We start from the raw sequence: 21,731 nt of genomic DNA on the forward strand, positions 1-21,731 counted from the left end.
TTGGTTTGTAGGGTATCTGTGAGTTGGGTATTTGTAACCTGGACGCAGACTGCAGGAGTTTTTTTTACGACAGCCAGTTAGCTCAGCAAGCCTGCGTATCTTTGGGATATGGACGGAGACCAGAACACCCAGAGAACATTGAAACTCTGCATAGCAGAGAGGTCTGGATTGAGCCCCTGTGCCTGGGGCTGTGGGACGTTTCTACCTGTTGCACCACTGTGCTGATGCTGGGTGAACGTAACGGAGCTGTCTGCTGAGGGTTGCAATGCATTAAAGCCGGTTTTCTCTCTCTCCCCATTCAGCATGATGGACAGCCCTACTGCCACAAGCCCTGCTACGGAATCCTGTTTGGACCAAAAGGTAAGCAGAATCACCTTGAAGGTATCGGGCAGGATTTAACACATGTTCTTTTCCATTCATTGCAGCATTTGCCCCATTGATCCCTCACATTTCAGTTAGTCTCATTGCTCTTTCCCCATCGCTCAAATGCTGCTTCTCCCTTTCCATTTGCTTATGCCTCTGCTTCAGGCAGGCAGCTCAAGTACACATCTGTTCACTGCACGCGGAGGCTTTACTTCAAGCCACCCGGCTCCTTGTTGAATCCCGTACCTTGTGATTCTCCCCCTTCGCCAGTGGGAACTGTTTCTCCTTGTTCATTTTGTGACTTGGAAAATTCAGATCAAATTCCCCCTCACCCTCTTGGTCAGAGTTACACAGCATGGCAACAGGCCCTGTGAACTCAGCTTGTCCATACTGACCATTTACCCAGGTTTGGCCCATTCTCTTTGAACCCTTCCTATCCATGAATTTGCCACGCACCTACGCTCTGTCTGCCAGAAAAAGTGGGATCTCCCAGGGGCCACCCATTTTAGTTCCACTTCCCATTCCCATTCCAACATGCCAGTCCATGGTCTCCTCTACTGTCGCGATGAGGCCACACTCAGGTTGGAGAAGCAACACCTTGTATTCCATCTGGATAGCCTCCAACCCGATGGCATGAACTTCGATTTCTGGAACTTCCTGTAATACACCCCCCCCCCCCCATCTTTCAGCATACCCCAGTCCCATTTCCCTCTCTCACCTTATCTCCTTACCTGCCCATCGTCTCCCTCTGGTGCTCCTCCCCCTTTTCTCTCTTCCATGGCCTTCTGTCCTCCCCCAACCCTTCTCCAGCCCTGTATCTGCTTCACCAATCAACTTCCCAGCTCTTTACTTCACCCCTCTCCCTCCTTCCTGGTTGCACCTATCACCTCCTGTTTCTTCCTCCTCTCCTCCCACCTTCTTACCCTGAGTCCTCATCTTTTTCGCTCCAGTCGTGATGAAGGGTCTTGGCCCGAAACATTGACTGAGCTCTTTTCTGAAGATTCTAACTATCCTAGCTTTGCCTGTCATAATTTTTTAAACTTCTATTGGATCTACCCCTAGCCTCTAATGCTCCCGAGAAAACGATCTAAGTTTGTCCAACTTCTCCTTGTACTTCATGTCCTCTGATCCAGGTAGCATCTTGGTGTGTGTCTGCTGAACCCTCTCCAGAACCTCTTCGTCCTTCTGGTAATCTGATGACTAGAACTGCACACGATATTCCATGAGGAGGAGGAGAACCTGGGAGGGTTGGAGGAGGGTCAGTACCTGCATTGGAGAGGTGTGATTTTGGCAACCCAGTGTGATATCTCTTCCCAACTTCACCCCTTTGCTGTTGTTACAGGGGTTAACACTGGAGGTGTTGGCAGCTACATCTATGAGAAGATGGACACCCCCGGGGAGCAGTGACAGGCGTTTCCAAACCCAGCTGAATCCATTGGATACCGCCGACTTCCCAATTCTAACGCAAGCTACACAGACACTCTACTCACAACACACCGCCACAGTAGCTTAGAAACCCTGAACTAGTACCCCAGGTATTAACTGTAGTATGCTGTTGACCGAACTAGTATTTAATTTATGTGGGCTGTAGCATGGTATGGTCGTGGCCTTGTGTCACTGACCCTCAATCTTTCACGATGTCGGAGCAGGTGAAGTGAAAGCTGTCAAAGGGCCTTCCCAAAGTTCTCGAGGCCAAGATTGAACAGTTGGCCTGAGGCAGCAGCTTGTGAAAACCATGGATTTGCGGGAAGGACCACTAGCACCGCAGTAGCCTTTATTGATCTGTGTGTACTGCCCCTCCCAGGCTCTGAAACTCTCCTCTGCTCCTCATGAGGAGTAGTGTAAACTGACACACCACTTTCCCTCCTGAAACTTCAGGCCTCTACTTACAGTATTATATTCAGCTTAAAGAATGCATTTTTTAATGTACCAGCAATGAGAAGCATCCTGTTCTTGAGCGTTAGAGTTAATTGAAGTTATCTTTTACTGAGAATAAACAATGCCAAATTTTTCTGGAGATGTCTTTGTTGCATTCATTTCCTTTCCTCCAGCAGCTAACTGTGTACTTTCCTCTCGTGCCTCCTGAGGGTGCTATTGCGATCTGCATGGGTGCTGCAGTTCGCCCGACCTGGGTGACAGCAGAAGGTGTGTTGGACTGGCCCAGATCACATCCTGATCTGGGTCACTGCACTGAGGAGAGAGTGGAGTTCAGAGTGGTATTCGCAGGAGCAGGCCCTTCAGCCCATCATCTCTGTGCTGACCATGATGTCACTTTAAACTGTGCGTCTGCCTGCACGTGATGCATATCTGCCCATTCCCTGCCTGTCCAGGTGCCTCCTGGGCACTATCATGCCTGCTCCCACACCTCCACTGGCAGTACATTACGGGCACCTACCACTCTGCAAACAAGCATTGCACCATACATCTCTTTCAAGCATTCTACCCCTTGTCCCATCACTGCTGCCTTGTGGATGGTGGGACGGCGCTGGGATGTTAGGAGGTGAGTCACTTGTCACAGGACACAATCTCTGGCCTGGTCTTGTCACAGTATTTATGTGGCTGATCCACTCATGTTTCTGGTTAACAGTAATCCCCCCCCCCCCCCAGATGTTGACTGTGGAGTGGTGTTGGGGGAGGGGTGAGATTCTCAGTGATGAGATGGGTAGGTGGTCAGCCCCAGTGGTCATTGCTACTTCTGTGGCATGTGTTACTGGCCATCTATTAACCCGTGTCTGGACATTGTCTCAACCTTACAGTATGCAGGCATGGGCCACTGCATCTGCTGAGGAGGTGTGAACTGGGCTCCATGTCAGTAAAGGACCCCACTTCTCACCTTGCCATGGAATGGAAAGATGAGGCAGGTGTACAGGTTGGGACTGAGACGCTGCCCTGAGCAACTCCTACACTGGGATGGTGATTGACCTCCAACCACCACAAACATCTTCCATTGAGAGATGTCTGACTCCACCAATGGAGTTCATTCCATTTTGATGCCCACTGACTTACGGTTTACTACAGCTCTTTGGCACAATACTCAACATTGAGGGCATTTGCCCTCACCTTGCCTCTGGAATTCAGCTCTGCTCTGTGTTGAACCAGGGCTGTGATGAGGACCAGAGCAAAGTATCTATGGAGAAAGACATGCTGGGCATCCATGTGGAGTATGTGTCATGGATAATGCTGTTATTTCAGCTTCCATTACTTTGCTCCATGGAATGATGAGCTGGTAATAAGCTGGGGTGGTATTGTCTGTGTCTGATGCTGATACCATGAAATAGCATGGCGTCTGGAAATGATCCTATGGACTGCTCCCTCCCACTTGCTAACCACGTGCCTTCCCCTGTCCCTATAGGGACAGTGATTGTGCTAGAGGAGTCCAGCACATTGTGAAGCTGCGATTATCACTGTCGCTTATTGCTTCAGAGCCCTGTGGTACAACTGCCCCAGTTTAGATGCCAGTACTCGGGTGTTTGTCAGTTGGCTGGCATTGAATTGAAATTACCCTGGCTGAATTCAGTGCCAGTATCAATACCAGGGTCAGATGTTCATTCAACACAAAAACAGATCCTTTGACCATCGAGTCTGTGCTAACCATCAGCCAAGCACTTAGACTAATGCTGCACTAATCTCATATTATTCTCCTGATGTTCCCATCATACACACACCCGTTCCAGATTCTCCCACCCACTTTACAGCATACAGTTAACCTCTGGACCCACACGTCTTTGGGCTGTGTTTGGAAACCGGAGCACCCAGAGGAAACCCATGTGGTCATGGGAGAACATAGAAACTCTACATCAGAACAGCACTGGAGGTCGGGATTGAATGCGGATTCTCTGGAACTGTGACACCAGGTGCGCCACTTTGCCACCCTCTGTCTCCGAGGATCTAGAGTCTCATAAATGCCAAGCAGGAATCGCGCAGAATGTCTCCAGAAGGACATGTGAACTGAACTGAATTGACTTTATTTCTTACATCCTTCACATACATGAGTAAAAATCTTTATGTTATGTCTCCATCTCAATGTGCCATGTGCAATCATAGTAATTTATAATAAATAGAACAGTCAGTGTAATATAGAGTTCACTCAAATCAGTGTGAGTTCATCAGTTTGATGGCCTGGTGGAAGAAGATGTCCCGGTGCCTGTTGGTCCTGCCTTTTATGCTGCGGTACCACTTCCCAGATGGTAGCAGCTGGAGTAGATTGTGGTTGGGATAGCTTGGGTCCCCAATAATCCTGTCCTTGTAAATGTCCTGAATCCTGGGAAGGTGTGCTGGGCTGTCCACACCACTCTCTGCAGAGCCCTGCGGTTGAGGGAGGTACAGTTCCCATATCAGGCAGTGATGCAGCCAGTCAGGATGCTCTCAATTGTGCCCCTGTAGAAAGTTCTTAGGATTTGGGGGCCCATACCAAACTTCCTCAACTGTCTGAGGTGAAAGAGGTGCTGTTGTGTACAGCCCATGTGAGGTCCTCAGTGATGTGGATGCCGAGGAACTTGAAGCTGTTCACCCTCTCAACCCCAGATCCATTGATGTCAGTAGGGATTAGCCCGTCTCCATTCCTCTTGTAATCCACAACGAGCTCCTTTGCTTTTGCGACATTGAGGGAGAGGTTGTTTTCTTGACACCACTGTGTCAGAGAGATGACTTCTTCCCTGTAGGCCACGTCATTATTGTTTGAGATTAGGCCAATCAATGTAGTGTCATCAACAAATTTAATTAGCAAATTGGAGCTGTGGGTGGTGATACAGTCATGGGTATACAGGGAGTAAAGGAGGGGACTCAGTACACGGCCCTGAGGGGCTCCTGTATTGAGAGTCAGTGGGTTGGAGGTGAGGGAATTCACTCTTACAACCTGCTGGCGAACTGACAGGAAGTCCAGGATCCAACTGCGCAAGGCAGGGTCAAGGCTGAGGTCTCCCAGCTTCTTGTCGAGCCTGGATCACTTCTGCAACAGAACAGTTGTTTCCAGTTTATTCTATTGCAATATCAGGTTGTTTTTAAAGAAAACACTTTATTTAAATTTGACTCTTGCTGCAATTATTTTCAGCAGAGCCTGGGAATCAAACCTCTGACTGCCCCGCTGTGTGGTGACATTAATCTTGGTGAAGCAATTATAAACAGTGGCAATCTTCATTTCCTAATGTGACCATCCAAGAATAAATTAAACTAAAGTGGAGGAGGAGCCTGATTTCCCCAGCAGGCCTTCAGCCCACCCTGGTGACCTGGCCCCACATCAGCTGGATTCCCCCCGACACTATACTCATTTGCATGCACATCTGGCTGTGGGTCAAGGTTGTGTGGAATTTGATTGTATCTTGATTGATATCTACAGGGATGGGTTTCCTGCCTTTCCCTCCGGCACCTTGTTCATTAATTAAACTGCAAGGGTTTGTATTTCTTCCAGGAACTCAGCAGGTCAGGCAGCATCAGTGGAAAAGATCGATCGACGTTTCGGGCTGGAACCCTTCGTCAGGATTGTAGGGGGAAGGGGCAGAGGCCCTACAAAGAAGGAGGGGGGAGGGTGGGAAGGAGAAGGCTGGTAGGTTCCCTGACCTGCTGAGTTCCTCCAGCGTGTTGTGAGTGTTGCTTTGACCCCAGCATCTGCAGATTATTTTGTGTTTGCATTTCTTCTGCTTGTTATTAGGTGAAATCTCCCAGACAGTACAAAATTGGAATTGGTTTGTTATCGTCATAAGTACAGAGACGGTGAGAAGTTTTTGTTTGCATGCCAACCAGACAAATCATTCCATACACAATTATAGTATAAAATGAAAAACCAGTGCTGAATACTGTATAGTGATACAGAGAAAAGGTAGTCAAATATAGTTCATGGGGTAGACTGAAATATCAAGGGTTCATTTTTAATTCTTCAAGACTCTTAGAACAGTGAGATAGAAGATGTGCCTGAGCCAGTGGTATGTGTCGTCAGGCTTTTGTATCTTCTGCGTGATGGGTGAGAAGAGGAGAGAATTGCCGGCTTGGGTAGGAGCTTTGATCACACTGGCTGCTTTACAATAGCAGACAGAGTCCATGGAGGGGAGGCTGGTTTCTGGTGAAGTGCTGAGCTGTCCCCCCAAGTCTCTGCAGTTTATTGCAGCCATGGGCAAAGCAGTTGTCTCATGAAGCTATGATACATCCCAGTGGCATGCTCTGTATGATAAGTGAGTATAGAAGGGAGTGTGCCAAATTTCTGTAGCCTTCTGAGGAAATAGAGGCACTGAGCCATAGCTTTCGCATAGCCAGGCTGGGTCAAATTGTTGGTAATATTTACACCTAAGCATTTGATAAACCGTATCCACTTCAGTTCCATTGGGTCTGTGCTCCTTCCCGATGAAGTCAATGACCAGCTCGTTTGCTTTGTTTCAGACTTTCGATACAACACTGAGACATATTGTCTGCAAGAATTCTCTGATGACTCAGCAATTGTTCGGTGTATAATGGGAGGATGAATACAGGTCTCTGGTGGAGGACTTTGTCAAGTGGTGCAAGCTGAATGATCTGCAGCTCAACATCAGTAAGACAAAGGAGATGGTGATGGACTTTAGGAAGACAAAGCCTGCACTGCTCCCTGTAACAATTGATGGTGAGGACGTGGGTGTGGTGAGGACCTACAAGTACCTGGGGGTGCACCTGGACAACAGACTTGAGTGGAGGACCAACACAGAGGTTGTGTACAAGAAGGGCCAGAGTCATCTCCACTTCCTGAGGAGACTGAGGTTCTTTGGAGTATGCAGGCATCTCCTTCTCATGTTCTACCAGTCTGTTGTCACCAGTATAATCTTCTATGCGGTGGTGTGCTGGGGCAATGGCATCAACACGGGTGATGCCATCAGGCTCAATAAACTGATTAGAAAGGCTGGCTCTGTTATAGGAGTCAAACTGCATACACTGGAGGCTGTGGCAGAACAAAGGACCCTACAGAAAATGTTTCTCACCTTGGCTGAACAGAGGAGCACTTTTAGTAATAGACTAAGACAACTGTGCTTCTTCGAAGAGTCCTATATGAGGTCATTCTTACCCTTGGCCATTAGGCTCCTTAACGAGTCACCCTATAGCCGGGGAAGTGATGACCCCTCCTGTTAGACTGTTTGAGGTAACTTATTCTTTATTATTCTAACTCGTTTTTATTCTTTCTTGCTTCTAATTGGAAGAACAGGAGAGACTGTAGAGGAGATTTGTCATAAAGTTGCTTGAAGTTGTGGGAGTTTAGTCAGGTGAGAAATTGGAGAGGCTGGGCTTGTTTTCCCTGGTGCTAAGGGAGGGTGACCTGGTAAATGTATGTAGCATCAGGAGAGGTGTAGATTGTGTAGATGGTCAAAATCATCTTCTGAACAGAAGCAAGAGGTGGAAAATGAGAGGAAAGAGTTTCAAACCGGATGAGGGGAATGTTTCTTTCACACAGAGAGTGTTTGATAACTGGAACTGAGGAGATGGTGGAATCAGATACAATTCCTTGTTTAAGGGGCATTCAGACCAACACTTATATAGATAGGCATGGCAGGGTATCCTAATGCAGCAAATGATAAATGGGCTGAAGGGCCAGTATGGACTGGCTGGGCTGACGGGCCCCTTTCTGTGCTTCCAACTTGATGATTCTATGACACCGGCTGTTGAGAGGGGCTGGGGGGTGGGAGGGGAGATGACTCCTGGAGCAAAGGGCTGTAAAGGAGCTGGGGTTTAAGCTTGAAGGAAGCTGGTAGCTGTGAGGAGAGGCGGGTCGGATTAGAGCACTGAGTTTTTGGTGCCTTTTGTGATGACAGAAGCTGGTCTGGGAACTTCGAGTGGTGTGGGGGCAGGGGCAACTGGAGGATGATACGGGCAACCGGGAGGTGACAGAGATGCTCTAGAATGGCAGGGATGTGATGCTCCGCTGGGACGCTTGCCCGTTGCTTAGAAAAATCTTTGTCCCGGGGAAGATGACCCCCAACTCCTCTGATCTCTTAGTGGAATTAGGGGAGGGGTGGGGCAGGTTGCTGATGGTGAGTCCAGAATCCGAATCATTGGCATACGTTGTGAAATTTGTTGTTATGCAGCAGCAGTACCGTACATTGCAATACATACTAACTAAAAACTAAATTACAGTGTGTATGTATAAATAGAAATAGAAATAAATAGTGCAAAAAGAGGAAAAAGGTAGAGGTAGTGTTCATGGATTTAATGTCTATTCAGAAACCCGATGGCAGAGGGGACCCTGCTGTTGTAGATGTTTTGCCTCTTGCTCCAGATTCCAGCATACTGCCAGGTCAGCAGCTCATTCCACGGACCTCAACGGATAGGGGTTCGGAGGCAGGGTGGGGTGAGGGGCAATTAAAAGAGAGTTTTCGGGAGGCTCTGTTGAGAGTGGGGTGGGAGGAGTCGTGTGGATTGGTGTGCACCATGGTTTCATGTTGTTCATCTCTGTTGCCGGTAATGCTGTTTCCTGATTCATTGCACTTCGGCCCCACTTCACCTGCTGTGGGACAATGCTGGCTTCCTGGGTCAGCAACTGGCCAGTTTGTGAGTGAGTGGCAGGACACTCCCAATCAGCTCCAAGGGTGAGGCCCTCAGAATAAGCAATGAAGTAATAATCTGACACAGGAATCTGCGGCCAAAAGAATTTGTGTTTGGAACAGATGTGCTGAAAGAGGAATGTGAGCCACTGTTATGTTGCTCATGGAAACCGTCAAAATAGTTCTCAAAATAGACATATGGGAAGGTTTCTAGGAAGTGGAGATTTTCTGTGAGTGGTATCAAGGCATGAGGATCTTTTGTAATCTTTCTTGTCACTGAGAGTTTGTTCTGCAATGGGAGGAATGACGTCCCAATCCTCTCCCTCCCTTCTCTTTGGTGTGCATGGATTCCTTGACATACATCAGTGGTGGTTGTGCCCCAGGGATCCTCATTTTTCCAGCTGCCAAAGGCAGATGTGTTGCTCAGTGCCTACTTGGTAAATTGGTTTATTATTGTCACAAGTATCCAGGTACAGTGAAAAGCTTTGTTCTGTACGCTGTCCATACAGATCATTTCATCACATCAGAGAATCTGGCAGTTTCGGCAGTTGGACTGTGCAATCAAGTCAATCAAGATCTGAACAGCTCAGACTCGGCAGAAAGCAGCTGATTGGGCAATCGAGGTAGGTGACCAAGCAGATTGAAAAGCTCAAGCAAATAAATAGAGGAGTAGCTCAAGCGGAGCGGCCAGTGAGTGAGTGGGCCAGTGAAGGAGTGGAGCTTTGAGGCTTTGACTCGAGAGGCTTCGATGAGAAGAGGTGAAGGACGAGCTTGTTCCCAGTTAGTCTTTACAATGCCTCCTGAGACGGTGATGTGCCTCTCATGTGAGATGTGGCAGTCTTGGGGGAACTCCCCTCTCCTGCAGAGTCACATCTGCCAGAAGTGCATGCAGCTGGGCGATCTGGAAGACTGTGTGAGGAATCTGGAGCAACAGCTGGATGACCTTCGACTCATAAGGGAGAATGAGGCAGTCATAGATGAGAGCTACAGGGAGGTAGTCACAGCTAGGCTGCCGGAAGTAGGTCGTTTGGTGACAGTCAGAGGGGGGAAAGCGAAGGTGAGCAGACAGGTAGTGCAGAGCACCCCTGTAGACACTCCCCTGAATAATAAGTTTACTGTCCTGGATACTGTTGGCGGGGACGACTGACCAGGTGTGAGCCACGGTGGCAGGGCCTCCGGCACTGAGTCTGACCCTATGGTGCAGAAGGGTGGGACGGAGAAGAGGAGAGCTGTCGTCATTGGAGACTCTATAGTCAGGGGAGCAGACAGGAGATTTTGTGGACGTGAGAAGGACACCCGCATGGTTTGTTCCCTCCCGGGTGCCGGGGTCTGGGATGTCTCTGACCGGGTGCACGACATCCTGGTATGAGAGGAAAAGCAGCCAGAAGTCGTGATACATGTTGGTACCAACAACATAGGCAGGAAGAGGGATGAGGTCCTGAAGTGTGAGTTTCGGGAACTAGGCAGAAGGCTGAAGAAAAGGACCTCAAGGGTGGCGTTCTCAGGATTGCTGCCAGTGCTACGTGACAGTGATGGTAAGAATTGGAGGAGATGGCAGTTGAATGCGTGGCTGAGGAGTTGGTGCAGGGGGCAGGGTTTTAGATTTTTGGATCATTGGGATCTCTTCTGGGGAAGGTGGGACCTGTACAAATTGGATGGGTTTCACCTGAACTCGAGGGGGAGCAATATCCTTGCAGGTGGGTTTGCTAGCATGGTTCAGGAAGGTTTAAACTAATTTGCAAGGGGGATGGGACCCAGAGCGATAGAGCAGTGAAAGAAGTGCATGGAGAAAAGCCAGATCTAACAGATGGAGAGGCTTTGAGGAAAGAGAATCAGAATAAAGGGTGTAAAGGTAGTAAGATAGAAGGGCTAAAGTGTGTGTACTTCAATGCAAGAAGCATCAGGAACAAAGGTGATGAACTGAGAGCTTGGATACATACATGGAATTATGATGTAGTGGCTATTACAGAGACTTGGCTGGCACCAGGGCAGGAATGGATTCTCATTCCTGGATTCCTGGATTTCAGTGCTGTAAAAGGGATGGGGGGGGGGAAAGGGGAAGAGGGGTAGCATTACTAGTCAGGGATACTATTACAGCTACAGAAAGGGTGGGTAATGTAGCAGGATCCTCTTTTGAGTCAGTATGGGTGGAAGTCAGGAACAGGAAGGGAGCAGTTACTCTATTGGGAGTATTCTATAGGCCCCCTGGTAGCAGCAGAGATACCGAGGAGCAGATTGGGAGGCAGATTTTGGAAAGGTGCAAAAATAGCAGGGTTGTTATCATGGGTGACTTTAACTTCCCTAATATTGATTGGCATCTGATTAGTTTCAAGGGTTTAGATGGGGCAGAGTTTGTTAAGTGTGTCTAGGACGGATTCCTGTCATAGTATGTTGACAGGCCGACTAGGGGGAATGCCATACTAGATCTAGTACTAGGTAATGAACCAGGTCAGGTCACAGATCTCTCAGTGGGTGAGCATCTGGCGAACAGTGACCACCGCTCCCTGGCCTTTAGCATTATCATGGAAAAGGATATAATCAGGGAGGACAGGAAAATTTTTAATTGGGGAAGGGCAAATTATGAGGCTATAAGGCTAGAACTTGCAGGTGTGAATTGGGATGATGTTTTTGCAGGGAAATGTACTATGGACATGTGGTCGATGTTTAGAGATCTCTTGCAGGATGTTAAGGATAAATTTGTCTGGGTGAGGAAGATAAAGAATGGTAGAGTGAAGGAACCATGGGTTACAAGTGAGGTGGAAAATCTAGTCAGGTGGAAGAAGGCAGCAGACATGAGGTTTAGGAAGCAAGGATCAGATGGATCAATTGAGGAATATCGGGTAGCAAGAAAGGAGCTTAAGAAGGGGCTGAGAAGAGCAAGAAGGGGGCATGAGAAGGCCCTGGCGAGTAAGGTAAAGGAAAACCCCAAGGCATTCTTCAATTATGTGAAGAAAAAAAGGATGACAGGAGTGAAGGTAGGACTGCTTAGAGATAAAGGTGGGAAGATGTGCCTGGAGGCTGTGGAAGTGAGCGAGGTCCTCAATGAATACTTTTCTTTGGTATTCACCAATGAGAGGGAACTTGATGATGGTGAGGACAATATGAGGGAGGTTGATGTTCTGGAGCATGTTGATATTAAGGGAGAGGAGGTATTGGAATTGTTAAAATACATTAGGACAGATAAGTCCCTGGGACCTGACAGAATATTCCCCAGGCTGCTCCAGAGGCGAGGGAAGAGATTGCCGAGCCTCTGGCTGGGATCTTTATGTCCTCGTTGTCCATGGGAATGGTACTGGAGGATTGGAGGGAGGTGAATGTTGTCCCCTTGTTCAAAAAAGGTAGTAGGGATAGTCCCAGTAATTATAGACCAGTGAGCCTTACGTCTGTGGTGGGAAAGCTGTTGGAAAAGATTCTTAGAGATAGGATCTATGGGCATTTAGAAAATCATGGTCTGATCAGGGACAGTCAGCATGGCTTTGTGAAGGGCAGATCGTGTCTAACAAGCCTGATAAAGTTCTTTAAGGAGGTGACCAGGCATATAGTTGAGGGTAGTGCAGTGGATGTGATCTACATGGATTTTAGTAAGGCATTTGACAAGGTTCCACATGGTAGGCTTATTCAGAAAGTCAGAAGGCATGGGATCCAGGGAAGTTTGGCCAGGTGGATTCAGAATTGGCTTGCCTGCAGAAGGCAGAGGGTCGTGGTGGAGGGAGTACATTCAGATTGGAGGGTTGTGACTAGTGGTGTCTCACAAGGATCTGTTCTGGGACCTCTACTCTTCGTGATTTTTATTAATGACCTGGATGCGGGGGTAGAAGGGTGGGTTGCAAGTTTGCAGACGACACAAAGGTTGGTGGTGTTGTAGATAGTGTAGAAGATTGTCAAAGATTGCAGAGAGACATTGATAGGATGCAGAAGTGGGCTGAGAAGTGGCAGATGGAGTTCAACCCGGAGAAGTGTGAGGTGGTACACTTTAGAAGGACAAAATCCAAGGCAGAGTACAAAATAAATGGCAGGTTACTTGGTAGTGTGGAGGAGCAGAGGGATCTGGGGGTACATGCCCACAGATCACTGAAAGTTGCCTCACAGGTAGATAAGGTAGTTAAGAAAGTTTATGGGGTGTTAGCTTTCATAAATCGAGGGACAGAGTTTAAGAGTCATGATGTAATGATGTAACTCTATAAAACTCTGGTTAGGCCACACTTGGAGTACTGTGTCCAGTTCTGGTCACCTCACTATAGGAAGGATGTGGAAGCATTGGAAAGGGTACAGAGGAGATTTACCAGGATGCTGCCTGGTTTAGAGAGTATGGATTATGATCAGAGATTAAGGGAGCTAGGGCTTTACTCTTTGGAGAGAAGGAGGATGAGAGGAGACATGATAGAGGTGTAGAAGATATTAAGAGGAATAGATAGAGTGGATAGCCAGTGCCTCTTCCCCAGGGCACCACTGCTCAATACAAGATGACATGGCTTTAAGGTAAGCGGTGGGAAGTTCAAGGGGGATATTAGAGGAAGGTTTTTTACTCAGAGAGTGGTTGGTGTGTGGAATACACTGCCTGAGTCAGTGGTGGAGGCAGATACACTAGTGAAGTTTAAGGGACTACTAGACAGGTATATGGAGGAATTTAAGGTGGGAGGTTATATGGGAGGCAGGGTTTGAGGGTCAGCACAACATTTTGGGCCAATGGGCCTGTAATGTGCTGTACTATTCTATGTTCTGTCAGTACATTGAGTCAGCATGAAGTCAGCATAACCTCAGAATGCAGAATAAAGTGTTACAGTTAGAGAAAATGCAGTGCGGGTAGACAAAGTGCAAGGCCATTACGAGGTAGTTTGTGAGGTCAAGAGTCCATCTCCTTGTACTAGGGAATCATTCTGTAGTTTTATAACTGCAGGGAAGAGGCTTTCCTTGACCCTAGTGATATGTGCTTACAGGCTTTTGTAACTTCAACCTGACAGGAGGGGGAGTGGCTGGGTTGGTTGATATCTTTGATATTGTTGGCTGCTTTATGAGACACTGAGAAGTGTGGACAGAAGCCGTGGAGGGCAGGCTAGTTTCCACAATGTGCTGAGCTGTGTCCACAACTCTTTGCAGTTCTTTGCAATCTCAAGCAGAGCAGTTGCCGTACCAAGCCGTGATGTAGGATGCATTGTACGGTGCTTCAATAAAAAGTGGCGAAGGTCAAGAGGGTCATGCTGATATGAGGAAATCTGCAGATGCTGGAATTTCAAGCAACACACATAAAAGTTGCTGGTGAACGCAGCAGGCCCGGCAGCATCTCTAGGAAGAGGTACAGTCAACGTTTCGGGCCGAGACCCTTCGTCAGGACTAACTGAACGAACAGCTAGTAAGAGATTTAAAAGTGGGAGGGGAGGGGGAGATCTGAAATGATAGGAGAAGACAGGAGGGGGAGGGATGGAGCCAAGAGCTGGACAGGTGATTGGCAAAAGGGATATGAGAGGACCATGGGACAGGAGGCCCAGGGAGAAAGACAAAGGGGAGGGGGGAAAAACCCAGAGGATGGGCAAGGGGTATAGTGAGAGAGACAGAGGGAGAAAAAGGAGAGAGAGAGAAAGAGAATGTGTGTGTATATAAATAAATAACGGATGGGGTACAAGGGGGAGGTGGGGCATTAGCAGAAGTTAGAGAAGTCAATGTTCATACCATCAGGTTGGAGGCTACCCAGATGGAATATAAGGTGTTATTCCTCCAACCTCAGTGTGGCTTCATCTTTACAGTAGAGGAGGCCGTGGATAGACATATCAGAATGGGAATGGGATGTGGAATTAAAATGTGTGGCCACTGGGAAATCCTGCTTTCTCTGGCGGACAGAGCGTAGGTGTTCAGCGAAACAATCTCCCAGTCTGCGTCGGGTCTCGTCAATGTATAGGAGGCCGCATCGGGAGCACCAGACGCAGTATATCACCCCAGCTGACTCACAGGTGAAGTGTCGCCTCACCTGGAAGGACTGTCTGGGGCCCTGAATGGTAGTGAGGGAGGAAGTGTAGGGGAATGTGTAGCACTTGTTCCACTTACAAGGGTCATGCTGAATTACTTAAGCCTCCTGAGAAAGTAGAGCTACTCATGAGTTTTCTTGGCCATGGCATCTACAGAGTTGGAGCTAGACAGGCTGCTGGTGAAGTTCACTCCTAGGAAATTGAAGTTCTCATCACCACTGATGTAAACAGGAGAATGTGCACCAATCTCCTTCCTGAAGTTAATGACCAGCTCTTTTATTTTACTGACACTGAGAAGGAAGGTTGTTGTCATGACATCATGTCACTGGGCTCTCCATCTCCTTCCTGTATTCAGACTGATAACTTGAGGTGCAGCTGCCGACAGTGGTGTCATCTGCAAACTTGTAGATAGAGATGGAGCAGAGTCTGTCCATGTGTACACGGAGTAGAGTAGGAGACTGAGGATGCAGGTTTGTGGAACACCAGTGTTAAGGGTAATCATCGTGGAGGTGTGGCTGCCTATCCTTACTGATTGTGGTTGTCTCGACAGCACCTCTCGTCACAGAGTTAGTCTGCGGCAAACAGGCCTTCCTGCCCCCTGTGCTGCATCAAACAAACCCTGCTACAGCTTCTCAAATCTCAAAAGAAGTTGGGTTTCTTCTTTAAAAGTGTTCTTAATATCATTTACTGGCCTGACCATTGTTATACAGTAAGGATTCTGATCCTTCGTTACTACCTCTGTAACCTGATACAGCATTACAGACTTTGTAAACGGACTCCCGTCGATCTACCAATCTCGGAAATTCCTATTGCTCTCCACCTGTCCCTCTTAAAACCTACCACTTTGGACAAGCTTTTGGTCACTTGTATATGTGTGGATTATTGAATAGGAGCCAAAAGCAGAGTAAACCATTGGGGCTCCCCCATTCAATATGATTGTGGCTGATCTTTCCCCACAGTGATTTTTCATGTACTTCTTACCACTTGTCCATGCCATGCAAGGTAACTATCCGAGTGACATTTCCCTACATTTGGCCCATATCCCTCTGAACCTTTCATATCCGTGTTACTTTCCAAATGTCTTTTAAACATAGTAATATCTCTCTGGTGTGAAGGTACTGTCAGCAGTGTTGGTGTGGACATGGAGGGCCAAAACTCCTTGTCTCTGTTGTATGACCTTATGACTGTAACGGAACAATTGACCTTTCACAGTCCTCTAAAGTCGAAAAATTCAAACATCCAAAACGCCTCTGGAAGAAGAAATTTCTCCTACTCTCACTCCTCATCCTGAGACTGTGACCTACACCCATCCCCCCCATGCATAATCTGTCTGGAACTTTGGATCTTCCGATGAGATAGCCCTCTGTTCTTTGAAAGTACCACTGCTCAATACAAGGGGACATGGCTTTAAGGTAAGGGGTGGGATGTTCAAGGGGTATATTAGAGGAAGGTTTTTTACTCAGAGAGTGGTTGGTGTGTGGAATGCACTGCCTGAGTCAGTGGTGGAGGCAGATACACTAGTGAAGTTTAAGAGACTACCAGACAGGTATATGGAGGAATTTAAGGTGGGGGCTTATATGGCAGGCAGGGTTTGATAGTCGGCACAACATTGTGGGCCGAAGGGCCTGTACTGTGCTGTACTTTTCTATGTTCTATTGTTACCGAGCTCTGACTCCTGGAGAGGCCACAGTTAACCACATTATTTGCATTTGGCCTTGTATGGGAAAAGTTTGGAGACTGTGCTGCATTCTCAGGGAGTTGTTAGTAAAACATTGTATTTATAAGTCATCTATTACCACCACTGCCTAGAAACACAATGTATAAATAAGACAGATAATTAGACTCTGGGGAGAACTTGCACCAGGAATAGAACAAGGTTCTCCCTGCTTCAGGGAATGTCAACCTCCTGAGGATAGGGATCTGTACTCACCCCATCTTCCTGCCTGAACCTTAATAGGGATAGAGTTCCTCTTGTCCTCAACTACCACCCCATCGCCCTCCACATCCAGCACATCTTTCTCAGCAACCTCCGCCATCTTCAACAGGATCCTACCACCAAACACACCTTTACCTCATACTCCCCTCCCCCCCCCCCCAGCTTTCCACAGGGATTGCTCCCTCCATGATTCCCTTGTCCATTCGTCCCTCCCCACTAATCTCCCTCCAGGCACATAACCCACAAGCAATAGAAATTCTACCCCTGCCCATTCACCTCCTCCCTTACCTCCATTTAGGGCCCCAAGCAGTCCTTCCAGGTGAGCTAACACTTCGCCTGCAAATCTGTTGGGGTCTCTATTGTATCTGGTGCTTCCAATGCAGCCTCCCCTACAGTGGTGAAACCCGATATAGATGGGGGGATGGCTTTGTTGAACACCTGCACTCCATCCCCCAAAAGCAGAATATCCCCAAGGCCAACTACTTTAATTCCTATCCCCATTCCTGTTCTGACATGCCAGTCCATTGCCTTATCTTTTGCCACAATAAAGCCATTCTCAGGGTGGAGGAGCAACACCTCATATTCCATCATTTTCCAGATGGCATGAACATAGATTTCTCCTAACCAGTATTTTTTTCCTTTCCCTTTCCTTTGTCTATTTCCTCCTCTGGCCTCTTACCTCTTATTCTGGGCCCATCACCTCCCCCCGCTGTCACTCTTCCTTTCCGTTCTCCTATGGTCCGCTCTCCTCTCCTATTAGCTTCCATTCTCTACGTCCCTTTATCTTTCCCACCCACCTGGTTTCATCTGTCACCTTCTAGCTAATCGTCTTCCTTTCCCTCCCCCCGGGTTTTATTCTGGCATCTTCCCCCTTTCTTTCCAGTCCTGCTGAAGGGTCTCAGCCTGAAATGTTAACCATTTATTCATTTCCATGAGCTCAGTTCCTTCAGCATTTTGTGTGTGTTGCCCATGGGGGTTGCCTGGCAACTGGGATCCCAGGCACCAGGACGGACAAGCAGGGTTCATGGATGGAGGCGGGCTGTGGAAATCTGCTGCTGGTTCATGGAGAGGTTCAGCACATAAATAGGCCCTTTGGCCCACCAAGCAAATGATGGCCATCAACCAATATATGCACTCATCTCTCACATTCCCATCAGCTTCTTTTCTTTTTCAATATTTTTATTAATTACTTGCATAGACGAATACAAAATACATTATGATATTATGGAAACAGAAACAAGGTTGAAATGCCCTATAACTATGTATAGTAAATTAACCATAATATTGAAAAGGTATATTTTATTCTAATCTAAAGCAAAATCAAAACCCCATAACAAAACAGAAAAAAAGGGAAAAAAGGCTGTTTAGTTAAAAGAAAAGAAAAAAATCTCTGACATATAGTTGTAAATTCAAACATATAATAGCCGTCATCATTGCTGAACAAATCGAAGATTGTGAAAGTAGTTCCAAAAAGGTCCCCATAATGTGAAAAGACCTTGTCTAGGTATAGAAATAGAACACCTAATCTTCTCCAGATTTAAGCATGACATAACATCAATCAACCAATGGGCAAGAGTAGGCGGAGTGGCATTTTTCCATTTAAGCAACAAAAAACTCTTCTGGCTAAAAGAGAAATAAAAGCCAAAATATGCAAATCATTCGGCTTAAGAATAAAATTATTTTGTCCAACAATGCCAAACAAGGCGGTCAGAGGGTTGGGTTTAAAGTTTAACTTAAAAAGCTCCGAGGAAGTTTGAAATACTTCTTTCCAAAATTTATCCAAGCCGCGGGCAGGACTAAAACATATGAATTAGAAAGGCCTCTTCGACATTACACCTATTACAGTATGGAGAAAAATCTGGGTAAAAACGCGAGAGCTTATCTTTAGTCATGTAGGCTCTATGAATCACTTTAATTTGTAAAAGAGAGTGAGCTCACATGACGAAGAGGTGCGAACAAGTTTAAAAATTCCATTCCAAGTATCCTCATCAATTGAAATCTGTAAGTCTTGTTCCCAGAGGTTTTTAATTTTGTCTAACTGAATATTTCTCATTGCCAACAGCATACCATAAATATTAGAAATAGATCCTTCATGAAAAGGTTTCAAAGTAAAAATTGTATCAATTAAATTCTTATCTGGACATTTAGGAAATGTATGAAGTTGAGAATGCAAGAAGTCTCTAATTTGTAAATATCTAAAAAAGTGACCTTTACAAAGATTGTATTTAATAGATAGTTGATCAAATAAGGAAAGATCATCTCCAACAAACAGATCCTGAAAACATTTAATTACCTAGTCTATTCCACTCTTGAAAACTAGTTCAGTCAAAGAAGGTTTAAAAAAAATAATTAGAAAAAAATAGGACCAGAGAGTGAAAAACCAAATAACCCAAAGAATTTTCTAAATTGTAACCAAATCCTCAAAGAATGTTTAACTACATAATTATTAGTTAAATTACTTAAAGATAGAGGAATTGAAGAACCAAGGAGAGAAATAATAGAAAATTTATTAACAGAATTAACTTCTGAAGAAACCCAAAACGGACAGTCCATCAGCTTCTAACAAACTGTATCATTCAGCAGTGTCCTGGGGGCAATTTACAATGGCCAGTTAACTATTTATATGATTAAATCATGAGGGGCAGAGATAGGGCGAATATGTCTTGTTTTTGGGGTTGTGGATTCAACAACTAGAGAGCAAAGGTTTAAGGTGAAGGGGGAGAGACTTAATAGGAACTTGAAGGATAGATCTTTCACACAGAGTGCCCATTCTATGGAATAAGCTGCCAGAGGAAGTGGATGAGTCAGGTACAATATTTAAAGCATTGTTGGACAGGTACATGGATAGGAAAAGTTTGCAGGGATTCCTAACCTTTTCCATGCCATGGACCAATACATTATGCAAAGGGTCTGTGGACCAGGTTGGGAATCACTGGTGTAGAGGGATATGAGCCAAATGGGAGCAGTTTAGATGGGAACGTTGGTACAAACCTTTTAGGTCAAAGGGCCTATATGATTCGGTGCCTCTATGACCCAGTGCGCATCATTGGGATGTGGGAGTGAACTGGAGCACCATGGGGAAGCCTAGCGGTCACAGGGAGAATGCGCAATGGATGCGGGCCTTTGGAACTGCACCACGGTGACACCCTCATCTTTGTTTAATCTTCAGAAGAAGGTCGAGCCTGTGCAGAAAGAGAACTGGTTATGTTTACCGGGCTTGAGCATCTCGTTTGATTAAACACAACTACCCATGCATAGTATTGGCACATTTCAGAGTGTCTGCACAATCGGTGCTTGGTTTTTCTTGTAAAGTTTTGACATTTCTGTTCCTGCCTTCAAACATTTCCAGGCCTTCTGGCAACTTCAGAATTCTTTTTATTTTGTGAGAGTATCTCTAATCTATTGGAACTCAAGTCAGAGCTCAGAGGAGACCTGAGCCTTGTATATGAACCAAACCCTTTGACTGAATCTGAATGTTAGTACACATTGCAATCCTCTGACCTCAGCGTGTTTCGTCAAGTTTGGGAGCAGATATGGTGCACAAGGACCTATGTTTAAACCTTTGTGCAAGTTGACACTAACTGTAGATATTTCCCTTCTAGCTAGCCTGTTAGTGTCAATAAGTTATACAGCATGGAAACAGATCCTTTGATCCAACTCATCCATGCCAGCTGTGTTGCCCAGCGAGCTTATCCCTTCTGCCCACAGCCCTTGATATCTCTACTGTCTGTGTATTTATCTAGATGTCTTTTAAATGTTACTGATCTGCCTGCCTCAGCTGCTATTGTTGGCAGCACGTTCCATAGTCTCACCACTCTACATGAAGAAGCTGCCCCTGATGTCCCTTTTAAATGTCTCATCTCTGTCTTAAACCTATGCCCTCTTATTTTTAGCGGCCTCTACCTGTGAAAAAGACAATGTGCTTTCACCCTGTCTATACCCCTCACGATGTCATATGCTTTTATCAGGTTACCTCTCAGTCTGTACGTTCCAGGGAATAAAGTCCTAGTTGACACAACCTCTCCTTGTAACTCAGACCCCCACGCCTCGGCAACATCCTGGTGAACCTTTTCTGCACTCTTTCTAGTTTAACAACATCTTTCCTATAATCTGATGCCCTAAACTGTACACAATACTTGGTGTGTCCTCACCAATGTCTTACAGAACTGCAACATAACCTCCCATACTTGATTCCCTGACTGATGAAGGCCAGCATGCCAAGCGCCTTCTACCTGTAATGCTGCTTTCGAGATTCAAGGTTGTTTATTGTCATTTGTCAGTAAACCAATGTAAAGGAGAATGAAATGATTGTTACTCAGGATCTGATGAAGCATGAAAAAACACAATAAGCATGAAGAACGCAATAAAAAAACACAAATATAAATATAAAAGCAATCCTATAAAACATGATGTACAAGTAATTGTTTGACTGAGGACATAAGATTAGCTTATATGCATAGATTGATTGTATATATGTAAAGCGATGTTAGGTGCAGAAGTATTTATAGAAAATGTCAGAGTCACCTTATGAAATTTCAGCAAACTATGCACTTGCAGTTTAAGGTAAATAACACATTCTGGGGCCTACCATTCACTGTACAAACCCTACCCTAGTTTGATCTCCTAAAATGCAAATCTCACATTTATCTGCATTGAAAGTCACTTGCCAATCCTCAGGCCACGTAGCTAGCTGATCAAGATCCATGTGTAATTTAACAAAACCTTCCATGCTGTCTACAATTTTAGTATATATCTCTCAACCTCCCCACCCAGTTTTGTGCAAACAGCACAACGTCCAGGAGTGTTTGAATGCCGTCTGGAAACTCCAAAATTTATCATCCATAAGATCATAAGACAGGAACAGAATTGGGCCATTTGGCTCATCAAGTCTGATGGCTGATCCATTCCTTCTCGACCCCCATTCTCTTGCCTTCTCTCTGCAACTTTTAACATTCTGGCTAATCAAAAACCTGTCAACCT

At 46.2% G+C, this 21,731-nt stretch overlaps 1 protein-coding gene and 1 long non-coding RNA gene across 3 annotated transcripts in view; one reads left to right on the forward strand and one right to left on the reverse strand.

Annotated features, from left to right (window-relative positions):
* crip2 (cysteine-rich protein 2) overlaps positions 1–2,375 on the forward strand; it is a 51,925-nt gene extending 49,550 nt beyond the window's left edge. The window contains exons 7-8 of the mRNA XM_072264287.1: positions 303–360; positions 1,706–2,375. Of these exons, the coding sequence (XP_072120388.1) occupies positions 303–360; positions 1,706–1,770 (123 nt within the window). The 3' untranslated portion in view covers positions 1,771–2,375. The remainder of the gene's footprint in view (positions 1–302; positions 361–1,705) is intronic.
* A 2,005-nt stretch (positions 2,376–4,380) lies between these two features.
* The window catches only part of LOC140200713 (uncharacterized), a 28,211-nt gene continuing 10,860 nt past the window's right edge, over positions 4,381–21,731 (reverse strand). The window contains exons 3-4 of one of the 2 annotated variants that reach the window (XR_011886704.1): positions 19,743–19,933; positions 4,381–5,311 (exon numbers count right to left, since the gene is read on the reverse strand). This is a non-coding gene — a long non-coding RNA (uncharacterized lncRNA). Of the gene's footprint in view, positions 5,312–19,147; positions 19,934–21,731 lie in introns of those variants that run through there. The other variant, XR_011886703.1, reaches the window with a different exon arrangement.

This window comes from Mobula birostris, chromosome 1 (genome assembly GCF_030028105.1).
Source record: "Mobula birostris isolate sMobBir1 chromosome 1, sMobBir1.hap1, whole genome shotgun sequence".
In the NCBI taxonomy this organism is placed as follows: Eukaryota; Metazoa; Chordata; class Chondrichthyes; order Myliobatiformes; family Myliobatidae; genus Mobula; species Mobula birostris.